The sequence below is a fragment of the Ambystoma mexicanum genome, chromosome 12, assembly GCF_040938575.1.
Source record: "Ambystoma mexicanum isolate Mex_15411 chromosome 12, UKY_AmexF1_1, whole genome shotgun sequence".
Lineage (NCBI taxonomy): Eukaryota > Metazoa > Chordata > Amphibia > Caudata > Ambystomatidae > Ambystoma > Ambystoma mexicanum.
In genome coordinates, this window is record NC_090936.1 from 428,427,340 (window position 1) to 428,448,197 (window position 20,858).

General features: G+C 49.1%; 1 protein-coding gene across 8 annotated transcripts in view; it reads right to left on the reverse strand.

Moving 5' to 3' along the window:
• Nucleotides 1–20,858, reverse strand: part of KDM5A (lysine demethylase 5A) — a 1,841,472-nt gene that overhangs the window by 819,811 nt on the left and 1,000,803 nt on the right. For all 8 annotated transcript variants that reach the window (XR_011281783.1, XM_069628595.1, XM_069628593.1 and 5 more), the window contains one exon: nucleotides 19,250–19,374. Coding sequence is in view for 7 of the 8 variants with exons in the window: in XM_069628595.1 (XP_069484696.1) it covers nucleotides 19,250–19,374 (125 nt within the window). In the remaining variant the exon portion in view is untranslated. The remainder of the gene's footprint in view (nucleotides 1–19,249; nucleotides 19,375–20,858) is intronic.

Here is a 20,858-nt window from a genome sequence, read left to right on the forward strand (position 1 = left end):
CCTATTTTACAATAAGAGTGCTGGAGGGGTTACTTAGTATCTCCTGTGTCTAGATACTCATGTAGCAGTCAAACGCTACCCTTTCCTCTTAGAATGGCTGGTTGCAGTGGTTTTACAACAAACTACCATGATATTTCCCAACCGCAAACTATTTGTAGCTCCAGTAATGTTAAATCGCAGGAGCCATCTTTTTCAAGATGGCGCCTAAGCCTCCTTTGTTAAAACAGGTCCTGGTTGTCTTTTTTTGCCATTTCTTTTTGGAAAGGTTCTTCAAGTGTTGCTCTGTGCGCAAAACCAGGTTTGGTCTCTTAGTTCATTTGCCTTTGACGGGCTTCAGGAGTGAAGACCGCCTCTGGCTCCCGAGGGTCTGGGGTGGGCAGGAAGTGAGGGAGGTGCCCGAAGCTCCCTGTGCTTAGTCTCCTAGGAGACCCAAATGCACTCTGTGGTTATTGGCTGGCTACCTGTCCGGCAAGGACAGCCACCCTGCTTGGAGAGTGACAGCTAGGCTGTAAGGAATGGGAGAGAACTGAATAAAAGGCGAGTCTCTTGGCTTGGAAGACGGAGTCGACCACTGGACAAAGGAACCGAAGAAGAGCTTGAAGAGGACACCTGCTGCAACTCCTGGACCGTTGGTTTGCCCTGTGGAGCCCTGGTGCAGTGTCTACTTGCGAATTTCTAAATCGACAGAGAAGCCCCTACAAGGACGACTTCTCCCTTTGAGTTGGTGGGACCAATCAACTCCAAAGTAAGCCACCTGGGTACTCATCTCGGAGCTGGTTGAATTTCCTCAGAGTTGCTGCAGGAAACCATATAACCAATGAGAGGGACACCAGTTTGTGTGCTTTGCTTACAGCCACCGAAATTGAAGTATGCCAGGTGCGAGCCTTTGACTGTCCCAGTGCAGTGCAGGAGTCCCCCAACGTCCTCCCTCTTGTCCCCACGACTGAGGCCCAGGAACAGGGAGCTCTGCAGGAACTGCCAGGAACAGAAGTAATCAGCTGCCTCTTTTTCTTCATTGTAAGGTACTGTAAAACAAGACAGAGTACTTACCTCTCGCAGTGAAAGTGATTGGAACTTTCCCAACTCACAGGCCTAATCAACTTATGACCCAACATATGATGATTCTTCCTACAAACTACTTCTGAGAACTTTTGCAGAGACTTTTTTCCGTTTACTTACCAGAACCGCTTTATCCTATCCAAGACTTTAGCCCAATGACTTTGGCCTAGCCTATTGAATTGAATCTTCTGGTGAACTCAAAATGTTTGCACTGTCGAAGAATAATTGTAACCTTTTATGGTCCGATAACCTTTGCCTTTTACTCCTCTTGAAAAGTATTCTGAATGCCAACAGTAAGATATTGATGTCACCAGCACCCTTATCATTAAAATCACTTGTGGGTATAGGTTGTGTTTGTGGGCCATTCCAATAGGGTCTTACTGATTCAGAAACTTAAAGTGTACAGTATTGAAGTATATTTGTGTGTTATTATATCATTAAGCCTGGCTGCTCAACACGCTACCAAAACTGTGTAGTACAGACTTCTACCAAAGGTTGGTTTGCTTACACCTGTGGTCATAGTTGTGTGTAGTGTTCCCAAAGGGTACTGCATAAAAACTTTGCCTAACAACCTCCCTCTCAGCTACTGCCACTTTGTTACCATAAATTGCCTTTTTAAGGAATTCTTACTTAAAAATGTATTTTAACTAAATAAATAATTATTTATAACTGAAACCTTGTGTTAAAGTGTTACTTGGTTACCTGTATTTACAAATGTCATTGCTACAGCTCTCATGCACCCCACTGAGATGGGCCTGGCTGCTCAATCACACTACCAACTTGTGTAGTACTGACCTGTACCAAAAGGTGGGTTACCTAATACCAAGAGGACAAGTGTTGTGTAGTCTCACACAGTGTTACTACACCAATTCTTACCCAATACTTTACCCTCCACATATTGATTAGGAACCCCACCCCTCATGTTACTGTTTGATTTGGCATTGCACTCCACAGGGACACACCTCCAAGGACAGCTTCCATTACTATACAGTGTACAGATGCAGACTCTCTGGTTAAAAAATGAATTCAAAAATTGCTGAACACTCAGCTTCTAATTGGAAGGGTTTTTCTACTGGAGACCACCAAATAATTGAGGGGCTACGTTAAGATGGAGAGGTCAGTGTGCTTAGGGATCCACAGTGAGTCCATACAGTGAAATACACAATGATTAAACTTAGTAAGTATACAAATACTATATTTCTTATTGGCCAAGAAACACTAACAATTTACCAAGCAGGTTATGTTATCACACAGTTCTCAAAATATTAAACATACATACAGTCAGTTAGAGCAAAGTGTACAGTTCACCACATCCACCCCAATAGCTGAAAGGGAAGGTAAGTAGTTAACATTTTCACCAACAGTCCACAGGAATAGGCAGTGCTTTAAGTGGGGTAAGAAATTGAGGGGGGGCCCTCGTTTGGGGGCGTGGCTTCCATTGTGGGAGTGGCCTGAAAGTGCACAAATCATAGTAAGGTGCGCAAACAAATATATAAATATATTTGAGCATTTATATATTTGTTTGCGTACTACTATGGTTTGTGACTTTTCAAGCCTTCTTTTATATACATAGCAATGTTACATATTTCTATGTTTATAAAAGGTGGCTTGTAAGTGCACAAAGCATAGTAAATTACGCACACTTGTGTGCTTACCTTACTATGGTCTGTGTACTTTTCAAGCTGCCTTTTATAAACATAGACATTTGTAACATATGTCTATGTTTATAAAAGACGGCTTGAAAAGTAGGCATCTTTTATAAAGCGTTGAGGACGGACAAAACCCAAGGTGGCTTTGTCCGTCGACAAAGCTTTATAAAAGATGCCTTGAATTGTGTACGATTCAAGCAGTCTGTTATAAACATAGAAATATTTCTACGTTTATAAAAGATGGCTTAAACGTACACAGTTGAAGGCATCTTTTATAAAGCCTTGCCAAAGGAGAAAGGCGCCTCGAGCTCAGTGATCTCTGCTCTGAGCAGAGATCACAGACCCTGAGGCGTCTTTCACCCTCTGCGAACCGCGGGCTCCGTCCGTGATCTAATCTGCATATTTGATCATGGAGCCCGCGGGTTCGCTGAGGGTCAGTGACCTGGCGAGGGAAAACTAAAGGACTCTAGCTTCCTCTGATGGCCCCTCAGATGAGGGGTCATCAGAGAAAGTTACAGTGACTGACGGAAGTGCCAGCCAGGCACAGCAACGGTGTGCCTGGCTGGCACTTCTGTCAGCTTGCCTGACGTTAAAGTGGTGGGCGCATCTCCCGTCGCGGCTGCGGCCGCGGCGGGATAATGCGTCCTGCCATGGCGTGATGAGGTCGGGGGGCCCCGGCAGGGCCCCGGCTCAGCCCCACTTTTTGGAGACTGCCGGGGCCCGGCCCCGGCAGGCCCCGGCCCACTTAAAGCTCTGGGAATAGGAACAATAACTTGAAAAGTCCCAACATAAGTTTAATGGGGCCTTGTGCCCAAAAGTTCACAAGTACTTTTTTAAGTTAGTTGGGGGAAAAAGTTTGGGAAATGATCCTGTGGATGTGAAGACTAGTCCAGAAGACCTTCAAAATGAGTTTACTGGTGGGTAAAGTACTTTTATTATCTTTTGGAGGACATTTGCAACAAGTGTTGCCAAAGCAAAACCGTGTAAAACAAATCAAAGTTCTCCACAAACTTTATAATGGAGGAGATAGGGGCACCAGTACGTATGGCAACTACTCACCACTCGTAATCCGATTTTTCTCAAGACTTGGCAGGTCAAAGGAGGGTCGCTGGAGGTAGGTTTTCCAGCCATCGGTTCCAGTGGTAGAGGCCCACGAGTTGCGGGTGCAAGCGATGTTCCGGCTGAGTTCATGAGCGGAGCGCAACCCTTTCTGGTGGAGATATGCAGGACTCTTCAAGAAACTACCAGACGGATGACGGCCGGTTCCAGCGATTGTCACCACACACAGCAACAGCAGGAGTCTCAGTAGTTGCGGTAAAAGAAAGCCTTTCAGTCCAATACACTTTATGCTAAGTTTCAGCATCACAGCATCAAAGGCGACTTACGGTACTAGCTGGAGACCAGCCAAGTTCCAGGCGAAAACATGCTTCTGGCACAGTATCCTAAAAAGAGTTGGTCAGTTCACCGGGTGGTCCAGGGACACTTTCGAAGACTCCAGGCCATGGGACCGCTAGAAAACGTCGAGACTGGTTGGTCCCACCAGTCCAAAGGGTCGAAGAACCAGCAAGGGTCTTCTGCGATCAGTAGCCAGAAAGTGCTCCACCAGGACAGCGGTAAGAACTAGTTGCTGGTCTTCTCCAGGATTCTTCCTTGAGTCTTCATCATATGCACAGCTCCTCAGGATACCTGGTCCTCTTCTGATCTTCTGGAATGACTTCAGGACTCCTCTTATCCTAAACTCAGGTGACAGACAGACAGACGGAGACAGACACACACACACACCTCCCCCCAATCAAGGACCGCTGTGGGCATACTCATGCATAAATTCTAGACGCACCGAAACCAGTACGTGGATTGGGACCAGGTCCCAACCCACTTCCTGGGTTCTAACACACATGGCATGCACTAACCCACGAAAAGCACTGCTTTCCAGGGCAAATGTAGGACCTGAAAGGAAATTCCTGACCTGGGAAGGGAAGAAGGGGCCAAAGAACAAAATGTCAAAGAACAAGCAAAAAAACGCGTGGCACTCTAGAGGGCCAACTAAAAATACAGAAAAAATTATAAAAATGTAACTGCTGCCACCAGTTTGTCTTTAGGCACATTTACAAAGTAACCAAAAATCCTTTCAGTGTAGGTCAAGGATGATACAGAAGTATCCCCATTGCACTGCATTGAAAGATGCTTTTGGCAATATGAAAAAGATACCCTAACAGATAAAGTCAAAAGACGAAAGGGAAGGAACAAGTTACTTAACTGTAACTGTTGTTCTCCAGCATGGGTCTGGCATGGATTCACATGCTCATGAATATTCCCCGTCGTCAGGCTGGGAATCCTCAGTAAAGAAAAATCGGTTTCAGTTTTGTTTCTGAACTGTCTCTTTCCTAATAACCAATCACTGGTCTCTGGGTCATACTGCCCCCAGCCAATGACTGCCCTCTACCTAAGCCCCTACTCTGACAGCCATCTTCAGATTTGGTAGTATGTTAAGTGGCAGTAGGACCAAGAGAAGAGCCGCAGAGGGGTAGGAGGGAGGGTTTGCATGTGAATCCATGCCAGACCCATGCTGGAGAACAACAGTTACAGGTAAGTAACTTGTTCCTTCTCCAGCATGGGGTTTGGCATGGATGAATACAAGAATACATAGCAGTACACACATGCACAACCACGGGAGGTGGCAAGGCTCAACATTAAGCATCTCTTACCTCCTCACCAGGTCCACCTTCAGGCGAACAGGTTGCGCAGCACTGCCTGGCCGATTCTGGACTCCTCCCTGGAATCCGGGTCGACGCAGTAGAATCTCGTGAAGGTGTGTCGACCTTCACGTAGCACTGCAGATGTCCAGCAAGGGCACAACAGACAAGTACGCCGTGGTAGCAACGATCGCTCTGTTTGAATGGGCTCTCGGACGGCCGGGCAACGGTCGGTTTGCCAACCGGTGACAGTGCATGATGAAGCCGGAGAGCCATCTGGAAATGGAAGCCTTCGAGAGGGCCTTTCTTTGGTTCACAGGTCCAAAGTTCACAAATAGCTGTGATGTCTTCCGAAGGGTCTTCGTGCGGTCCACGTAGAATTTCAGCGCTCTAGCCACATCCAGCAAGAGCAAAGTCCTCTCGGCCGGCGATGAAGGCGACGGGAAGAAAACAGGTAACACCAAGGGCTCGTTGAGATGGAAGTCCGACAGCACCTTGGGCATGAAGGAAGGGTGCGTCCTCAGCACTACCCTCGTCTTGTGGAATGTCAAGTATGGAGGTTTACAGGAGAGGGCCTGGATCTCTCCCACTCGTCGTGCAGAGTTGATGACCACAAGAAACGCTGTCTTCCACAGTAGGAATTTCAACAGTGCCAAATGCAGCGGCTTGAAAGGCGGTCCCATGAGCCTGCTCAGCACCACGTTGAGCTCCCACGCCAGGGCCGGAGCCTTCACCGGCGGGAATGATCGGAACAGTCCTTTCATGAACTCCTTCACCAGGCGATGGGACCACAGAGATGATCGCCCCGGAGTTCTGGTGTAGCAGGAAATTGTCGCTGGATTGATTTTGGTGGAAGCATGAACTAGCCCCGCCTTGGCCAGCGAGAGTAGGTACGGCACCACTTGAGGGGCCATTATCCGCAGAGGGTTACTCTTCTGTGCACGGCACCAGACAGAGAACCTCTTCCATTTGTGTCCATAGCACTTGAGGGTCGAGGACTCCCTGGCCTTTGGAAGCCCCTCCTTGCAGTCCGCCGGGATATCGTACCCTCCAAACTCTAGTGCTGCAGGAGCCAGGCCTGCAAGTTCAGCTACCCCGGGTCGTGGTGGAGGATAGCGCCTCCTCCTCTGGAGAGAAGATCCGCGTCCGTCGGCGGTTTGACTGGAGGTGGGGGGGCGCCGACATGTCCAGAAGGTCCGGGAACCAGATCTGCCTCGACCATGCCAGTGCGACGAGGATCATCCTGCACCGGGACCGGCTGAGTTGATCGATGAGTCGCAGCAGCAACGGCAACGGTGGGAACGCATACAGGAACAGGCCGTCCCAGGCGAATGAGAAGGCATCGCCCATGCTCCCCGGCTGGGGAAACCTGCTGGCGAACCTACGGCACTTGGCGTTCATCACCATTGCGAATAGGTCGATCTGGGGATTGCCCCATGGTCGGAATAGGAGATCCACTTGATCCTGCCGCAGTTTCCACTCGTGGTACGAGCACATCTCCCTGCTGAGTCGGCGATGGTGTTCTTTATTCCTGCCAGATGGAAGGGTACCAGAAACATCCCTTGGGCGACGGCCCAGTGCCACAGATCCTAGGCTTCCTTGGATAGGGCTGGGGATCTGGTGCCTTCCTGCTTCCGGATGTAGAACATTGTGGTGGTGTCAGTGAAGATCCTTACCAACTTGCCCTTGAGGGACGGAAGGAACGACCCGGGGGCCCAGAACCCGGCTCGGAGCTCCAGGACATTGATGTGTAGCGACCTCTCCTCCGGGAGCCAAAGGCCTCTTGCGTGCAGATCTCCGGTGTGAGCTCCCCATTCCTCCAGGGAGGCGTCCGTCGTCACCGTTTCCCGATGTGCCGGGGTCTGGAAGTCCATGCCTGCCATTAGATGCGCATGGGTGCCCCACCACCGGATCGCTTGGCGGAAGGTCTCGTTGAGTGAGATCCTGTCTTCGAAGCTGCCCGCCGCTTGCATCCGACGGGCGTCGATGAACTCCTGCAGTGGACGCATCCAAAGCCTGCACAGGTGCACGAGGTAGATGCACAAGGACATCATGCCAAGCAGGGACTTGATGGACCTCACCCTGGCCATGTCCATGGTCGACAGCCGTTGCACCTTGCCCAGGATGGCCTTCGTCCTTTCCTCCGACCGAGAAGCCAATCGTGCCACTGTGTCGAGCCTGGCTCCCAGGAACAGGGCAACTTGCGACGGTACCAAGTGGAATTTCGCGAAGTTGATCGAAAATACCAGATCCGTGAGCAGTTGAACGGTCTTCGCTGTGTGAATGACGGCGAGTTCTCTCGACTTTGCTGGGATGAGCCAATCGTCCAGGTAGGGGTAGACGTGGATCCCCTGCAGGCGCAGCCACGCCGCCACTGGTGCTAGGCACTTTGTGAACACCCCGGGCGCCGACTTCAATCCGAAGGGAAGGGCCTTGAACTAATAGTGCCGCCCTTGGACCACGAATCGCAGGAACTTTCAATGTCCTTTTAGAAGGGGGATATGAAAGTAGGCATCCTCCAAGTCCAGTGACGATAGGAAGTCGCCTTTCTCCAGCTGTCCCAGCACATGCTGGAGGGTGACCATCCGGAACTTCTGGGACTTGACGTACTTGTTTAGACGACGAAGATCCAGGATGGGTCGCCAACCACCGGTCTTTTTCCTTACGAGGAAGTATCGCAAGTACTCTCCGGAGGCCCGGAGCCTCTTTGGGACGAGTTCGATGGCTCCCTTTTTTATTTTATTTTTTTTTTTTTTTTTTAGCATCGCCCGTACCTCCAGAAGCAGTTGATGGACGTGGTTTTCCTTCCTGGCCACAGGTGGAATGCGGGGAGATATCCTTAGAAATTCCAGAGTGTGCCCGCGGGCGAGGGCATCCAGTCGGTGGAGATGGACCCCCACACGCTGACTAATTTCGCCAGCCGGCCTCCCACCGGGGTGCTCAGGTGGGGGCCCGATGCTAGGGCCGGTTCAGTCCTGCTTGGCCATGGCCTTGCCTCCTTGGCGACGACGAGATCCTCCTGTCTTGCCGCGTCCTCTGTATGCTTCCTGCGACGATGATCGAGCCGCCTGGCGGTATGATGAGGAGGTGCCGCCAAATCCTTTGGAGGCACCTTGCTTGCCTCCGGAGTTCCGAAAGGACGGCCGTCGTTGTTCAAGAACACCCAAGGCCCGGGCTGTCTGTGTCCGCCTTGATGGCCTGCAGTGACTCGTCCACTGTCTTGCCGAACAGGTTGTTCCTGTCGAAGGGCATGTCCAGAACCCTGGTCTAAACGTCCTGGTGGAAATCAGTTGCCTTGAGCCAGCCGCGCCCACGGAGGGAAGCGCCGTTGCCCATCTTTCGAAAACTGGTGTCAGTAATGTCCATTGCTTCCGTAATGGCGTTGTCCGAAGCCACCTCGCCTTCCTGTAGCATCTCCAGGGCCTCAGCCCTCTTGTCATCCGGGAGGAAGTCCAGCAGGGGAGCGATCTTAAACCACAGCTCCCTGTCGTAGCGTGCCACAATCGCAAGGGCGCTGGCCGCTTTAATCGTCGTGGCTGCAGACGAGATGACCCGCCGTCCCATGACGTCCAGTTTCTTCCCTTTGCCGTCCGGCGGAAAAGTCGAAGCCGTCGCCCCCGCCGCTTTCTTCTTGGCCACCGCAGAGACGACCGAAACCGGGGACGGTTGTGCCCAAAAGGCACATGGGGGCGGAGTCTGGGACCTTGTACTACTTCTCGTACTGGTCTCTCTTAGCAGGAACCGTGGATGGGTTCTTCAGGAGCGTCTGCCCCATATCCCATATGTCGTCTAGTAATGGAACTGAGAGGACCGTCTTCCTCTTGGCCTCACGCCGTTTTTAGAGAAAACCTTCCTTCTGTTCTTCGGGGCAGAGCTGGAAGAGCTCAGATACCCTGGCGATCATGGCGTGGAAGGAGCCAATTTCGTCGGGCGGGGAGGCCTGAGCGGGTGGTGATGGAAGGTCCATTCCGTCGTCACCACCGGCGTCATCCGTCTCCGTCGTCTCATCTCTCGGAACAGGGGGAAGGAGATGAAGGCTAAGAAGGCCGTGAAGGATGGAAGGGAGGGGGGGGTGAGCTCTCCTCCGCTTGCTTGGTGGAATTCCCGACGGTCCAGGCTCCGCTGGATCGTCCGTTGGGGGTAAGAGCAACCTTGTCCTTCTCTCCGTACACAAGGCCGGAATCACCATCAAGATTGCTCCTGAGTTGTCTTGTGGCACAGGCACCGGCTGTGACGGGAGCAACAGTTGGGGAGTAGGATCCTCTGTCCCCTCCACGGCTTGCGGTTCCACGTCGGCACCGCTGTCGCTTTCTTCGTCCGCCTCGTCGGGATCCCTCCCGTAGGACCGGACCTCCTCGAACTTCTTGTTCAGGATCTTTGCGACGCCAGCCAGCGGTATCTGTGTCCGTAAAGGGCCACCGCCCCCCCCTTCTTTTTCCACCCGGGGTTTCACGAGGGTCTTATCGATGGGCTGAAAAGATGATTCCCTCCGCGGTGGCAGGGAAACTCTAGGCTCAGAGGTCGCCTCCACTGGGGTGGCGGCCTCTGCAGGCTTCGCCAGGGCCGCCACGACTCACTCGCTTGAGGCCTTAACCGGGTGAATCAGGGCCTTCGCGACCTTGGGCTTGCCTGAGGCCTTCCCCTTGGGGGGAGGGTCACCGCCACGCTTCCCCTCTGTTGTCTCCGTCGGGATCGACCGGGGCTTCTCCCGAAGCTTACCTGGGATCTCTGATTTCTTCTTCCCCAAGCCAGAGCGTTGGCTCGTGGTTGATGGCGTCTGTGATAATGCACCCTGCCTGGCAGCCGAGGGGCCCGACCGATCGGCGCTCCCGGTGCCCGCGGACTCGCAGTGCTTTGCCTTTTGTTGGGCCGCCATCGCCGGGGCACCCTCAAAGGTCTTAGAAGACCGCTCAGACTTCTTCTCACCTGCTGCTGGGCTCTTCCCTTCCAGCCAGTTGGTGAGGCGGATACGACGATCCTTCATAGTCCGTTCGGACATGTTCTTGCAAAACACAGTCCTTCTCCACATGTGTTTTGTCTTCATGAAGGCAGTAGAGGCATCGAGAATGCTCATCCTCTAAGAAATTCTGTAATCCGCATCCAGGACAGCTCCTGAACAGCTTGGATCTGGGCGTCGTGTTTCCTTTGTCCTGGGCCATGTCTATGCGGGGTAGGCCTCAAAGATTTTCCGGAATCCTCCAAGAAGCCAAACTCGACGAAAACGTCACCCTTGAGAGGCGTAGAAAATTCCGAAACGGGCCTCGTTGATCAGAAGTAGAGACGGTGGAGCTTTGGCTCGATTGACCGAATAAATGAGGTTAAACTCTTTGAAAAAGAAAAAAATAAAATCACAAAACGCAGTAAAAGCTCGAGAGCTATAGCACGAGGACTCCCAACGCTTGAACGTGCAGTAAGAATCTGAAGATGGCTGCCAGAAGAGGGGCTTAGGTAGAGGGCAGTCATTGGCTGTGGGCAGTATGACCCAGAGACCAATGATTGTTTATTAGGAGAAAGACAGTTCAGAAACGAAACTGAAACTGATTTTTCTTTACAGAGGATTCCCAGCCTGACGACGGGAAATATTCATGAGCATGTGAATCCATGCCAGACCCCATGCTGGAGAAACAGTTTTGCAGTACTGACAGTCTGAAGGACTAGTAGGTTTCCCCAAAAGTCAGACCAAGGTCAGCAAGCAAAAGGTTTGGGGGTCCATAGAATATGGAGGAAAAGTTGCTCAATGAGAAAACTTTTCAAACAGCTAACACATACAAATATTTGGGGGCTTTTCTTTCAACTTGTTCTCATGTTTGGATGCAGGGAGGATTAAATGCACCTATTCACACAACTAGCTGTATTCACTTTGGTCACTGCAGAACTCGTCGTGAGCCGGTAGTAGGCACAACCATATATGTGCGATGAATCCAGTGGAGACATCACTGATCCCCAGCCTAAAATCTCCACCCTTGTGGCCAGGGGAAGGCAGTCGCTACCTGATCCTGACCTGGAGGTGGTTTTGCGAGGGAGGATCACATGGGAGGGGATGGCTGTTGGGGAGATGTGGTGACCCTATCAGGAGAGATGCAGTATTCTTCCCGTCCAAAGGAAGACCACCCTATAAATTCTGAAATTCTGGATTACTTGTTGGCACTTCAAATAACCCTCTCATTAAAAGACTCAAAAAACTCTTCTTGCAAAACAATCCAAACAGAACATCAACTATGCTGTATGTACACAAGACTTATTAATGTATTTAATGTTTGGTTTTTAGGTGTTTATACAGCAAGTAGAATACCATTTCAAAGCGCCCAAAGTGCGAGAGGGGAGGGGAGATGTATTACATAACACAATTAATTAATTAATAAGAGCAGTGGAGGGAAATGGAGCAAGGACGAACCTACTAAGCCTTGTGAGTATACAGAATGTGCAAATGCAGCAAGGAAAAGGTCAGAGGGAGTAAGTGCTGGGGAGTCTGGGCTCATGGGTGAGCCACAGAGGAAGTGCTTGGGTTGTTGAGTGCAACATGGCCAAGGGCCAAGTTAGGAGTAAGTACGATATCCAGGGCAGAGGCTCTGCCAAGGCAAGTGCTGAGGGAAGCAAGGAGCTGGGCCAATTGGGTGTGGAAGGTCAGAGGCCTGAGGATGCAGAAGGACCCTGGACACCAATTACAGCAACTGTGGGATTAGCAGAGAAGAGAAGAAAGGCAGGAGGAGGTGAAGAGGAAGGTCCTGTGGAGCTTCCAGAATTTAAAAAGGTCTTGCTCAAGGCGCAGAGGCAGGGGGGAGGCTGTTCCATAGGAGGGAGCCAGCTAAGGAAAGCGATAGACCACCTACCTTCTGTTTAGCAAAACGCTTTACACGCAAAGAGTTGGTGCCAGAAGAACAAAGCTGTCTAGAAGAGTATTTAGTAAGATAAAGTTGAAGATAGTGTGGTCCCTGGGCCCATACAGCCTTGTGGATGCTGCAGATGGATTCGAATTTAATCTGTGCAGCAACCAGGAGCCAATGAAGACTTTTAGGGCAGGAGAAATGCTGTCCATGTGCTTAAGGCCAAGGATAAGTCTCATTGCTCTTTTCTGGATTAGCTGGAGGGGTCGCAGAGTTGAAGATGGTAGATTCAGGAGGTGGCTATTGCAATAATCAAGCCTAGAGAGAACCAGGGCTCGAGTAACATTGAGCTTCTGGGGGAAAAGTGAGAAAAGGAGAATTCCTTTGAGAAGGTAGAGCTGAAAGTGGGACATCTTGGCAATGTCCTTAGAATGAGGGAGGAGCTGGATGGGGGGAGGGGGAGAGGAGTCGAAGAGGACTCCAAGATTTCTGGTTTCAGAAGACGCAGACGTGGGAGAGCCCATGGAGGAAGGCCAGAGTGAAGATAAGAAGGAGGTAGCAGGGGTCCCAATGGATCTCGGTTTTGAGGCAGAGATCGTTGGAGGTACACCAGGACTGGATGGCAAATGGGCAGTCCGGGATGATGGAGGGTGCAAGAATGTCAGCATGAAGTTTGAAAAAGAGCTGTATGTCATCTGCGTAACACTGGAAGTTGGAGGAGTAGATAAGGCGTGCAAGTAAAGCAAGCTAGATATTAAAGAGCCAAGGGGAGAGGCTAAAACCCTGGGGGACACCACAGGCGGAGAAGTAGGAGAGGAGAAGGTGCCCAAGATGATTTGGGAAGAGCAGTCAGTAAGGAAGGATGTCAGCCAGTCCAGTGCCTGTTCCGAGATACCAAGGGTATCGTGGAGCCTTTGTATGAGGATGGAATGGTTGACTGTGTCAAAGGCAGAGGAGAAATCGAGAAGGATGAGGAAAGCAGGGGAGTTGGAGTCCAGATATGCAAGCAGTTTGTCACAGGTCTTCAGAAGAGTAGTTTCCATGCCTCTGGATGCCCGGATCCCAGATTGATGGTGGTGGAGACATCAACAAGTTTGGTGTGTGAGTTGAGGCAAAGCCAACTTCTCCATCAGCTTCCCCAGGAAGGGGGTGATGGAAATAAGGTGGTAGTTGGCGGGGCATGTAGGGTCTGCTGAAGGTTTTTTCAGGAGTGGGCACACAAGGGAGTGCTTAAGGGAGGAGGGGAAAGATCCAGTGTCAAAAGAGTGATAGCAGAAATCAACATGGGTGGGGGTCAAGGGAGACAATGTTATCCTTTATGGTTTTGGATGAGCAAGGGGAAACCCATTTAGAAGAGACTTTCATGGAGCTGACAACTCTGGTAACTTCAAGTTTGACAGGGGAGAGGAAGGAGGAGGAAGAAGGGGCCAAGGGAGGCAAGGGGATGAGGGATGGATTGGGAGGGTGGCTAGAAAGGGTGTTCAGGATGTCCTGAGGTTTGGTGGCAAAGTGTCTAGGCAGTGCGTTGCAGAGGGCCTGGGAGGGAGATGGGGAGGAGACTGTGGAAGCGTTGGCTAGTTCCCTGCATATCTTGAAAAGTTCAGCCGTGCGGTTGGATGCACCGAAAACCCATGCCTGTATGTGGGCTCTTTTCTTGGTGCGGATGGAGAGTCTGTATTGCCTTTGGAGCAGGCAGCAGGCCAGTTTGTCAGAGGGTGAGCCTGGAGTTTGCCACTTCCGTCCCACTGCTCTGCACATTAATTTCAGGGCCGCAAGTTTGGAATCAAATTGCAATGAAGATGGAAGCAAAGGCAGCATCCGACACTCGTTTCATCGGGCATATGTTGGTGAACGAGGTTGGCAGGGCTTTTTGGGGGACGGTCAATGGGCCAATGGGACCCAGGTGGGAGGAGAGAATGACCTGGCGAGGAGAGGGGATGACTAGTGAAGAGGGAGAGAGAGAAGTCAGAGTGTATGAGGGCATCCACAGTGAGCCCGGCTGAGTGGGTTGGCCCAGAATGGCGAATGGAGTGGGAAAGAGACACAACCTACACCCACAGGTGACTTCAGTAACAAGGGTGCTAGGGACATTAGTACCTTACTGTTGGCATTCAGAATAGTCTTTAAAAGTTGATAAAAGGCAAAGGTTATTAGAACACAAGAAGTTACAAATATTCATAAGCAGCGCAAATACTTTCAGAAAGCACAAAGAAGGGTCATTCAATTCAATAGGCTAAGCCAAAGTCAATCGGCCAAAGTCTTTGTATAGGATGGTAAAGAAGAAAAAGATGCAGCTGAAGACTTCTGTTCCTGTGCAGCCCTGCAGATCTCACTGTTCCTGGGCCTCAGTCGTCGGGGCAAGAGAGGCCGTCGGTGGACTCCTGCAGTGTACTGGCACCATCAAAGCTGGCAACCGGCAAACTTTACTTTCAGTGGCTGTTTCGCATTTCCGCTCCTTGCGGTACAGCAAATAGCAAATGCGCGGTTCCTGGCTGACAGGGTGGACTTTCCTCACATCTGAGGTCCCACACTCAAATGAAGGGGGGTCAGGGTAGGTCAGTCTGGCTTTGTGGGAGTCTGGAGGATCTTCCAAAAGCTTTAGGCCAGCTTACAAGCAACGCACACAATCTGGTGTTCCTCTCCCTGGCTCTACGGTTTCCTGCAGCAACTCTGAGAAAATTCAACCAGCTCTGAGATGGGTGTCTAGGGGGCTTACTTGGGAGTGGATTGTTCCCACCAACTCAAAAGGGAGAAATCGTCCTTGCAGGGGCTTCTCCGTCGATGGAAACTTGGCGATTTGGACCTGCAGCAGGGCTTCAGCAGGCAAACCAACGGTCCAGGAGCTGCAGCAGCCATCCTCTTCAAGCTCTTCGGTTCCTTCGTCCAGTGGTCGACTCTGCCTTCCAAGCCAAGAGAATCGCCTTTTATTCAGTTCTCTCCCATTCATTCCAGCCTAGCTGTCACTCACCCAGCAGGGTGGCTGTCCTTGCCGGACAGTCAGCCAGCCAATCACCACAAAGTGCATTTGGGTCTCCTAGGGGACTAAGCACAGGGAGTTTTGGGCACCTCCCTCAATCCCTGCCCACCCCAGACACTCTGGAGCCAGAGGCGGGTTTCACTCCTGAAGCCCACCTAAGGCTAATGAACAAAGAGACCAAATCTTGTTTGGCGCGCAGAGAAAAACTCTAGAAGGACCTTTCTACAAAGACATGGCGAAAAACAGACCGGGAACGATTTTAGCAAGGAAGAATGGATGCCATTTTTAAAAAGATGGCCTCGCGGTTAACGTTACCGGGTCCGCGGACGGTCACGGTAAATGCAAACCTTGGTAGTTCAAAACTAAACCACTGCCACCAGCCATTTCAAAGAGGAAAGGGTAACAAAAAAATGTTACATGAGCATTTAGACAGAGGGGATACTAAGTAACCCCTCAAGCACTCTATTGTAAGATAGGGTCTATCAAGTACAATGCTAAGTAAAGTCAATTGTACTTTACTGCTCTGGGAAACAGTAGTTGATCCCAGAGAAGGTATTTAAACCTTGGGAAATCTGGAAGACTTCCATGTGGCACGGCACTGAAGGTGCTTTGTGACAACTGTAAAAGACGATGCCTATGGAGTTGGGTAGACTCCATAACCAAAAAGAAACAAACACAGAAAACAAATCTAATTAAACGTACAATTCCCAAAGTCCAGCAAAAGAGCTGGGGGTCTCTTAGGTAAGGAGGAATTAGCACATTTTTGAGAATTCTCCCTAACAAATTCACCCAGGAGTAGGAGGTTGGAGGTGGATGAAAGCAAGGAGCAACAGAAATCGGCCCATTCAGAGAGGAACAGGGTGGTGGCACCTGGAGGCCGGTAAATGGTAGCGATTACCAACTTGCAAACCAGGCTTTCAAAGTAAGGGTAGTGCTGGGTGGGTAAGATGGAAGCAGGAACACACTCTGGGAAGATTAAGGCAACCCGACCGCCAGTGCAGTGGGATCGAGGCTTGAGATGATTTTGAAGCTGTCAGGGAGGAAGGAGTCAAAAGCAGTGACTAAGCTGGCATTGAACCATGTCTCGTTAAGAGCGAGAATGTTGAGGTCAATGTATTCAAGAAGGAGGCAGATGTCAGCAGAGTGTTTGTTGGCTGAGCAGGTGTTAAAAGTCGCCAGATGAGGTCTCTGCCTGTGAAGGCTTTCTCAGCTGGTGTACAGGGACGTGGTACACCAGTCAGAGGCGGGAGAGTGGTAGGGGAGATGCAGGAGAAGGAAGAAAGTTAATGAGAGAAGGCAGAATCCGGTCGAAGAGGAGGAAGTTGGGTTGTGGACCATTAACCAGGATAGTGCCTGTGTGATGAGACATTAACGAAGCATACTCACTTAACATCTCCTGTCTATAATGTTTTTGATTCAAACCAAGATCCAAAACCACTCTGCTTTAAAAGATCTAAAGTGCATGTGGACTCCAAATACCACAAAGCCTCAAGTACTGAGAAGGAGGAATGAGCTAATGAGGATTGAAGGAACTCCCAAGCCAAACGTGTGGACTAGTTGTGATTATGAAAATCAGCTGCGCAGGGCATTTAAACCGGAAAAATACCTTCCATTGACCGGTGGAGACGGGATGCAGATGAGGCGTAGTGGGCAGTGAAACTGGAGGCAGACGCCAGAACATGGTAACAGACCATACTAAGAGACAGGCTCTTATAAGCAACTGTTTGCAAGGCTGACTTACCAGAGAGGCAGGAGACCGAAAGATGCACAGCGGGTGCTGTGAAAGTCCTGCTGCATCACCGGTAATGACAGCAAGGCTGCTGGGGACACGGTCTCCTGGGAAAGCAGTTCTGCCAGCAGGAGAATGCAAAGTCAGCAAGGGATCCAAGCGAGGGTCTGCCGAGCAGGGGTAGCCTTCGCGGATTTAAAACACCTCTGCAACAGTCTATGGCGGGGCGGAAGCACCAGCAAACACCAGTGAGTCTGCCCATAGCAGTTGGGAACCATGGAGTGCACAGACAGATATATTGACAATTAAAACCCTGTTTTGAATACCGACCAATAACATATGAAAGACGAGATTTGCAGAAGTCCTCATATAAAAGAAGTCAATATGGGGAAAGTTGTAGTAAATATTAACACCAGCAAAGGAACAGCAATGAAGAAGTTGAAAGGCAACATATGTACAAGTCTCCATATATGAAATGTCAATTTGGGGAAAATTGGAACAAGCATTGCCACAGGCAAATAACTAGCAGTGAAGAAGTTAACAGACAAAACTGGCACAAGTGTCGATATAGGAAATATCACTATGGGGAAAGCTGTAACAAGTAGAATCTAGAGTCAAGGTAGTGTAAACTATGAAGGAGTACTACTGTGTTATACTGAAGAAGAACATTGTAGAAAATCCAGGAGAGAGAAACATCAGGCAGTGAGCCTTTGGGAGTAAGATACCGAGTAGGGGTGTGTACTGGGGGTTCTGCAAAACCCAGAGGCGATTCCTGGCACGGGAGTATATCAGGTAATCCATATAAAAAGGAAAAGAGATTGTTGAAAGATCCCTAGCAGGGGAATATACCAGGGGGTCTGTATCATAAGAAGCTGTTGTCGAAAAGATACACATTTGACATTCTTATAAAAAGACATGTTTCCCCATTATGAAGAAAGTGTTGTGTGAAAGACATTTCCGCCGCTCTTAAGGAATCATTGGTTGAAAAAAACACTACTATTCTACCTGAAACAATCCAGATGGAAGGGACCCACCATCTTGATTCAAGGATTGTTTGTTGAATTTTCACATTTTTGGTTTTTACACACTTTTTGATAAACCCTTCACCTTTTGTTATTTGTTTAAGTGGGCAGGTCAGATAAGTGTTGGACACGAGGATAGTTTGCATAATTTTAATGAGAGAAACTGATCTTTAGTTTTCTAGGAAGTGAAATACTCTTTAGGGTAGGGACAGAAAGGCCTTTATCCAACCACTTTACTTTAATAAAGATGTCTGTTGAAAAAGTTACAACTGTGTCGACCTCCCATTTCTGACCCCTCACATATGTCTACATCTGTTTCCTAAACACTCTTGTAGGAACATAGCATAATTGTTCGAATCATTGCTGGATTATGTACATGGTCCAGGTATAGAGACACACTAAAGCTGTGCCCAGACTGAAGGCTGCCACCAACCAGTGAAGTACATAGCTCAACAAAAATGCAAGACTGTTTGTACAGGACACAAAGGCCTTTTCGGCCACCACAACCCACAGAGGGATTATCAGGCACACAGAGTTGCATCACTGATGAGGACCGAGATTAGGACTCATGAGGCGAAAGTTAGTGAACTAGTCAGAATAAAAGCACAATGCACAGTGATCTCTTATTTGAAGAAGAATTTTGGTGTTTTAACCTCAAAGTTAATGTAAACTGCATATGCACCATGTGCCAAGGGCTGAAATATGGGCATGCATCAACATTAAAATGCCTCACTATTTGGCCTCAACACAGCAAAAAAAAAAAAAAAAATCCCTGCTCAACAGATTGCAAACAATAGACCTCCACTGCAACCATACATCACAAAACATTAATCTCTACAGCAAGCAACCAATTCTAATATTAATAACAAAAAAGTTGCCAGCCACTGGCGTATATTGAGCAACAGTGAAAAATGAATCAACATTGCATTTTTTGAAAAGTTACATACATTTTTACTAATATGCAAGGAGGGGGGTGGTGGGGTTAAAATAGGGCCCAAAGTTAACAATTTACCCCAAGACAGCCACAATAAAACATTACATTTATTGTATATTTAAAAAAAAAATTAAGATCCATTTGAACACATTCAGGGCTCTCAAGTTTTCTCATGCCATGTGAGATAGTAATCCAGCCCCATTTCTTTTCTCTGAATTCGGGGAAGTCTAGTTCTGCCTTCGCCATTTGAAATTTAGGACCAAGTCCCAGAACACAATGATAAAAACCAGGACTGGATGACATTGTCATGCATGGCATGGCGTAGCCTGGGAGCAATGAACGTTATTTAGATACTCACTAACCTTTCTTGTGGTTGAGGTTTGCAGTCAGTGCCTCAGTAGCTCTATTAACCCAGCTTTCATAGGACTGAGCTCTGGATCGGACGCCTTGAAGCAACAGTGGGAGGTCCTCCAGTGGGTAACGATACCTGAAGAGACAGAATGAAAAACACAAAAATTAGTGCAAACAAATACCATTGTAACCAGACAATTATTTTTACGTGGTGCATACAACAGTGAGAATTTTCTGACTGGAATATTAGGGGGGAAAAAGCAAATCATGCTAAAACACCAAGACCAAACTCCATTGTTCAAGTCTGGTCTCATTGCCACAAGGCTACGAGAAGGAATTTCCTAGACATTACATCCAGAAGAAAATGCTCACCTCGGTCAGAGCGTTCAATAGATGGCCTAACTGTCTCTAAGGGTTCAGTGTGGGTTCAGTAAGTGTTCAGTGTGGCAGAGGAGACTATATTACTAATAAATCAGGGTGGAAAAAAGGTACAGGGTAGCATACAACAGAACCAAATAAGGAAATGTCCACAAAGTATAAATGCTCAAATATACTATTTTTATGTCCATCTGTTAAGGTGGTTAATGTGCAACTCTCTGGTGTAGATCGTGACCTGACTTTTTAGAGGGAAGTAAAGTACTCCGCTTCACTTCCCTTGTGTAACTTGCCTTTACCTCTTTTGTTATGGGGAAACTGACTAGTCCTTCAGACTGTCCGTACTGAGAAACTTAGTTTCTTTTTAAAATGCTTGTATTATTCATTGCACACAGCACCTTGCAGTGCAGCACAGTAGGGATACTTTTGTGTTCCCCTAGCTTTTTACACATGGGATTTTTGGCTACTTTTACATATGTGCCTACAGACAAGCTGGTGGCAGCAGTTACATTCGCATTTACTGTGTATGGCTATTAAATATGGCTAGTGTCTTAAAATGGCCATGACACAAGATTTTCGCTTTTTCTTTGGCCATATTATAGTATGAAATTCCTGCCAGAGAGTGTGAGTATGAGAGAGTGAGAGTGAGACCAGGGCTGTGACCATCTAGCAGCGAGACCAGATCCTTGGTGCCAGAAGTTTGCTGTTGAGGCGGATGTGAAACCAGTAGTCATCCCTGATTGGACAAATACTGGCTTGTTGAATGGTGCAGATTTCCATTGGTGGGTTTGGACTTGCTTTCAGCTGCAATTTTGGACAAGAGGAGGACTCCTGCAGCCATTCTTTAGATCTAAGTTTGGGCCAAGAATGCTTCAGACAAGAGTAGCCCATTGATTATGATAGGTGGACTTCTGCAGTGGCACAGCAACCTCCCGAGTGACCGGCCCAGTGAAGCCCTGTTCCTCTGCCTCATCTCCAAAAACCTTTATCGGTGCTTCAGACTTTAGACAGCCCCTGGCCCAACTGGTCTAGACACCTTCTCGAGGATCCAGCACCTCAGCCTTCGGAAGTGTCCCTGGACTGACCAGCTCCCTCGAGGGCTACCTCACCAGAACTGTCATCGATCTGCGATCAAGGCCAGAACTTTGGTGGTCACCAATTGTACCACAAATGGCCTTCCCCAGAAATGCCACTTCCTATCTTTAAAGGAACCTGTTTTGGAGCAGTTTATGTGGCTTCGAGTAG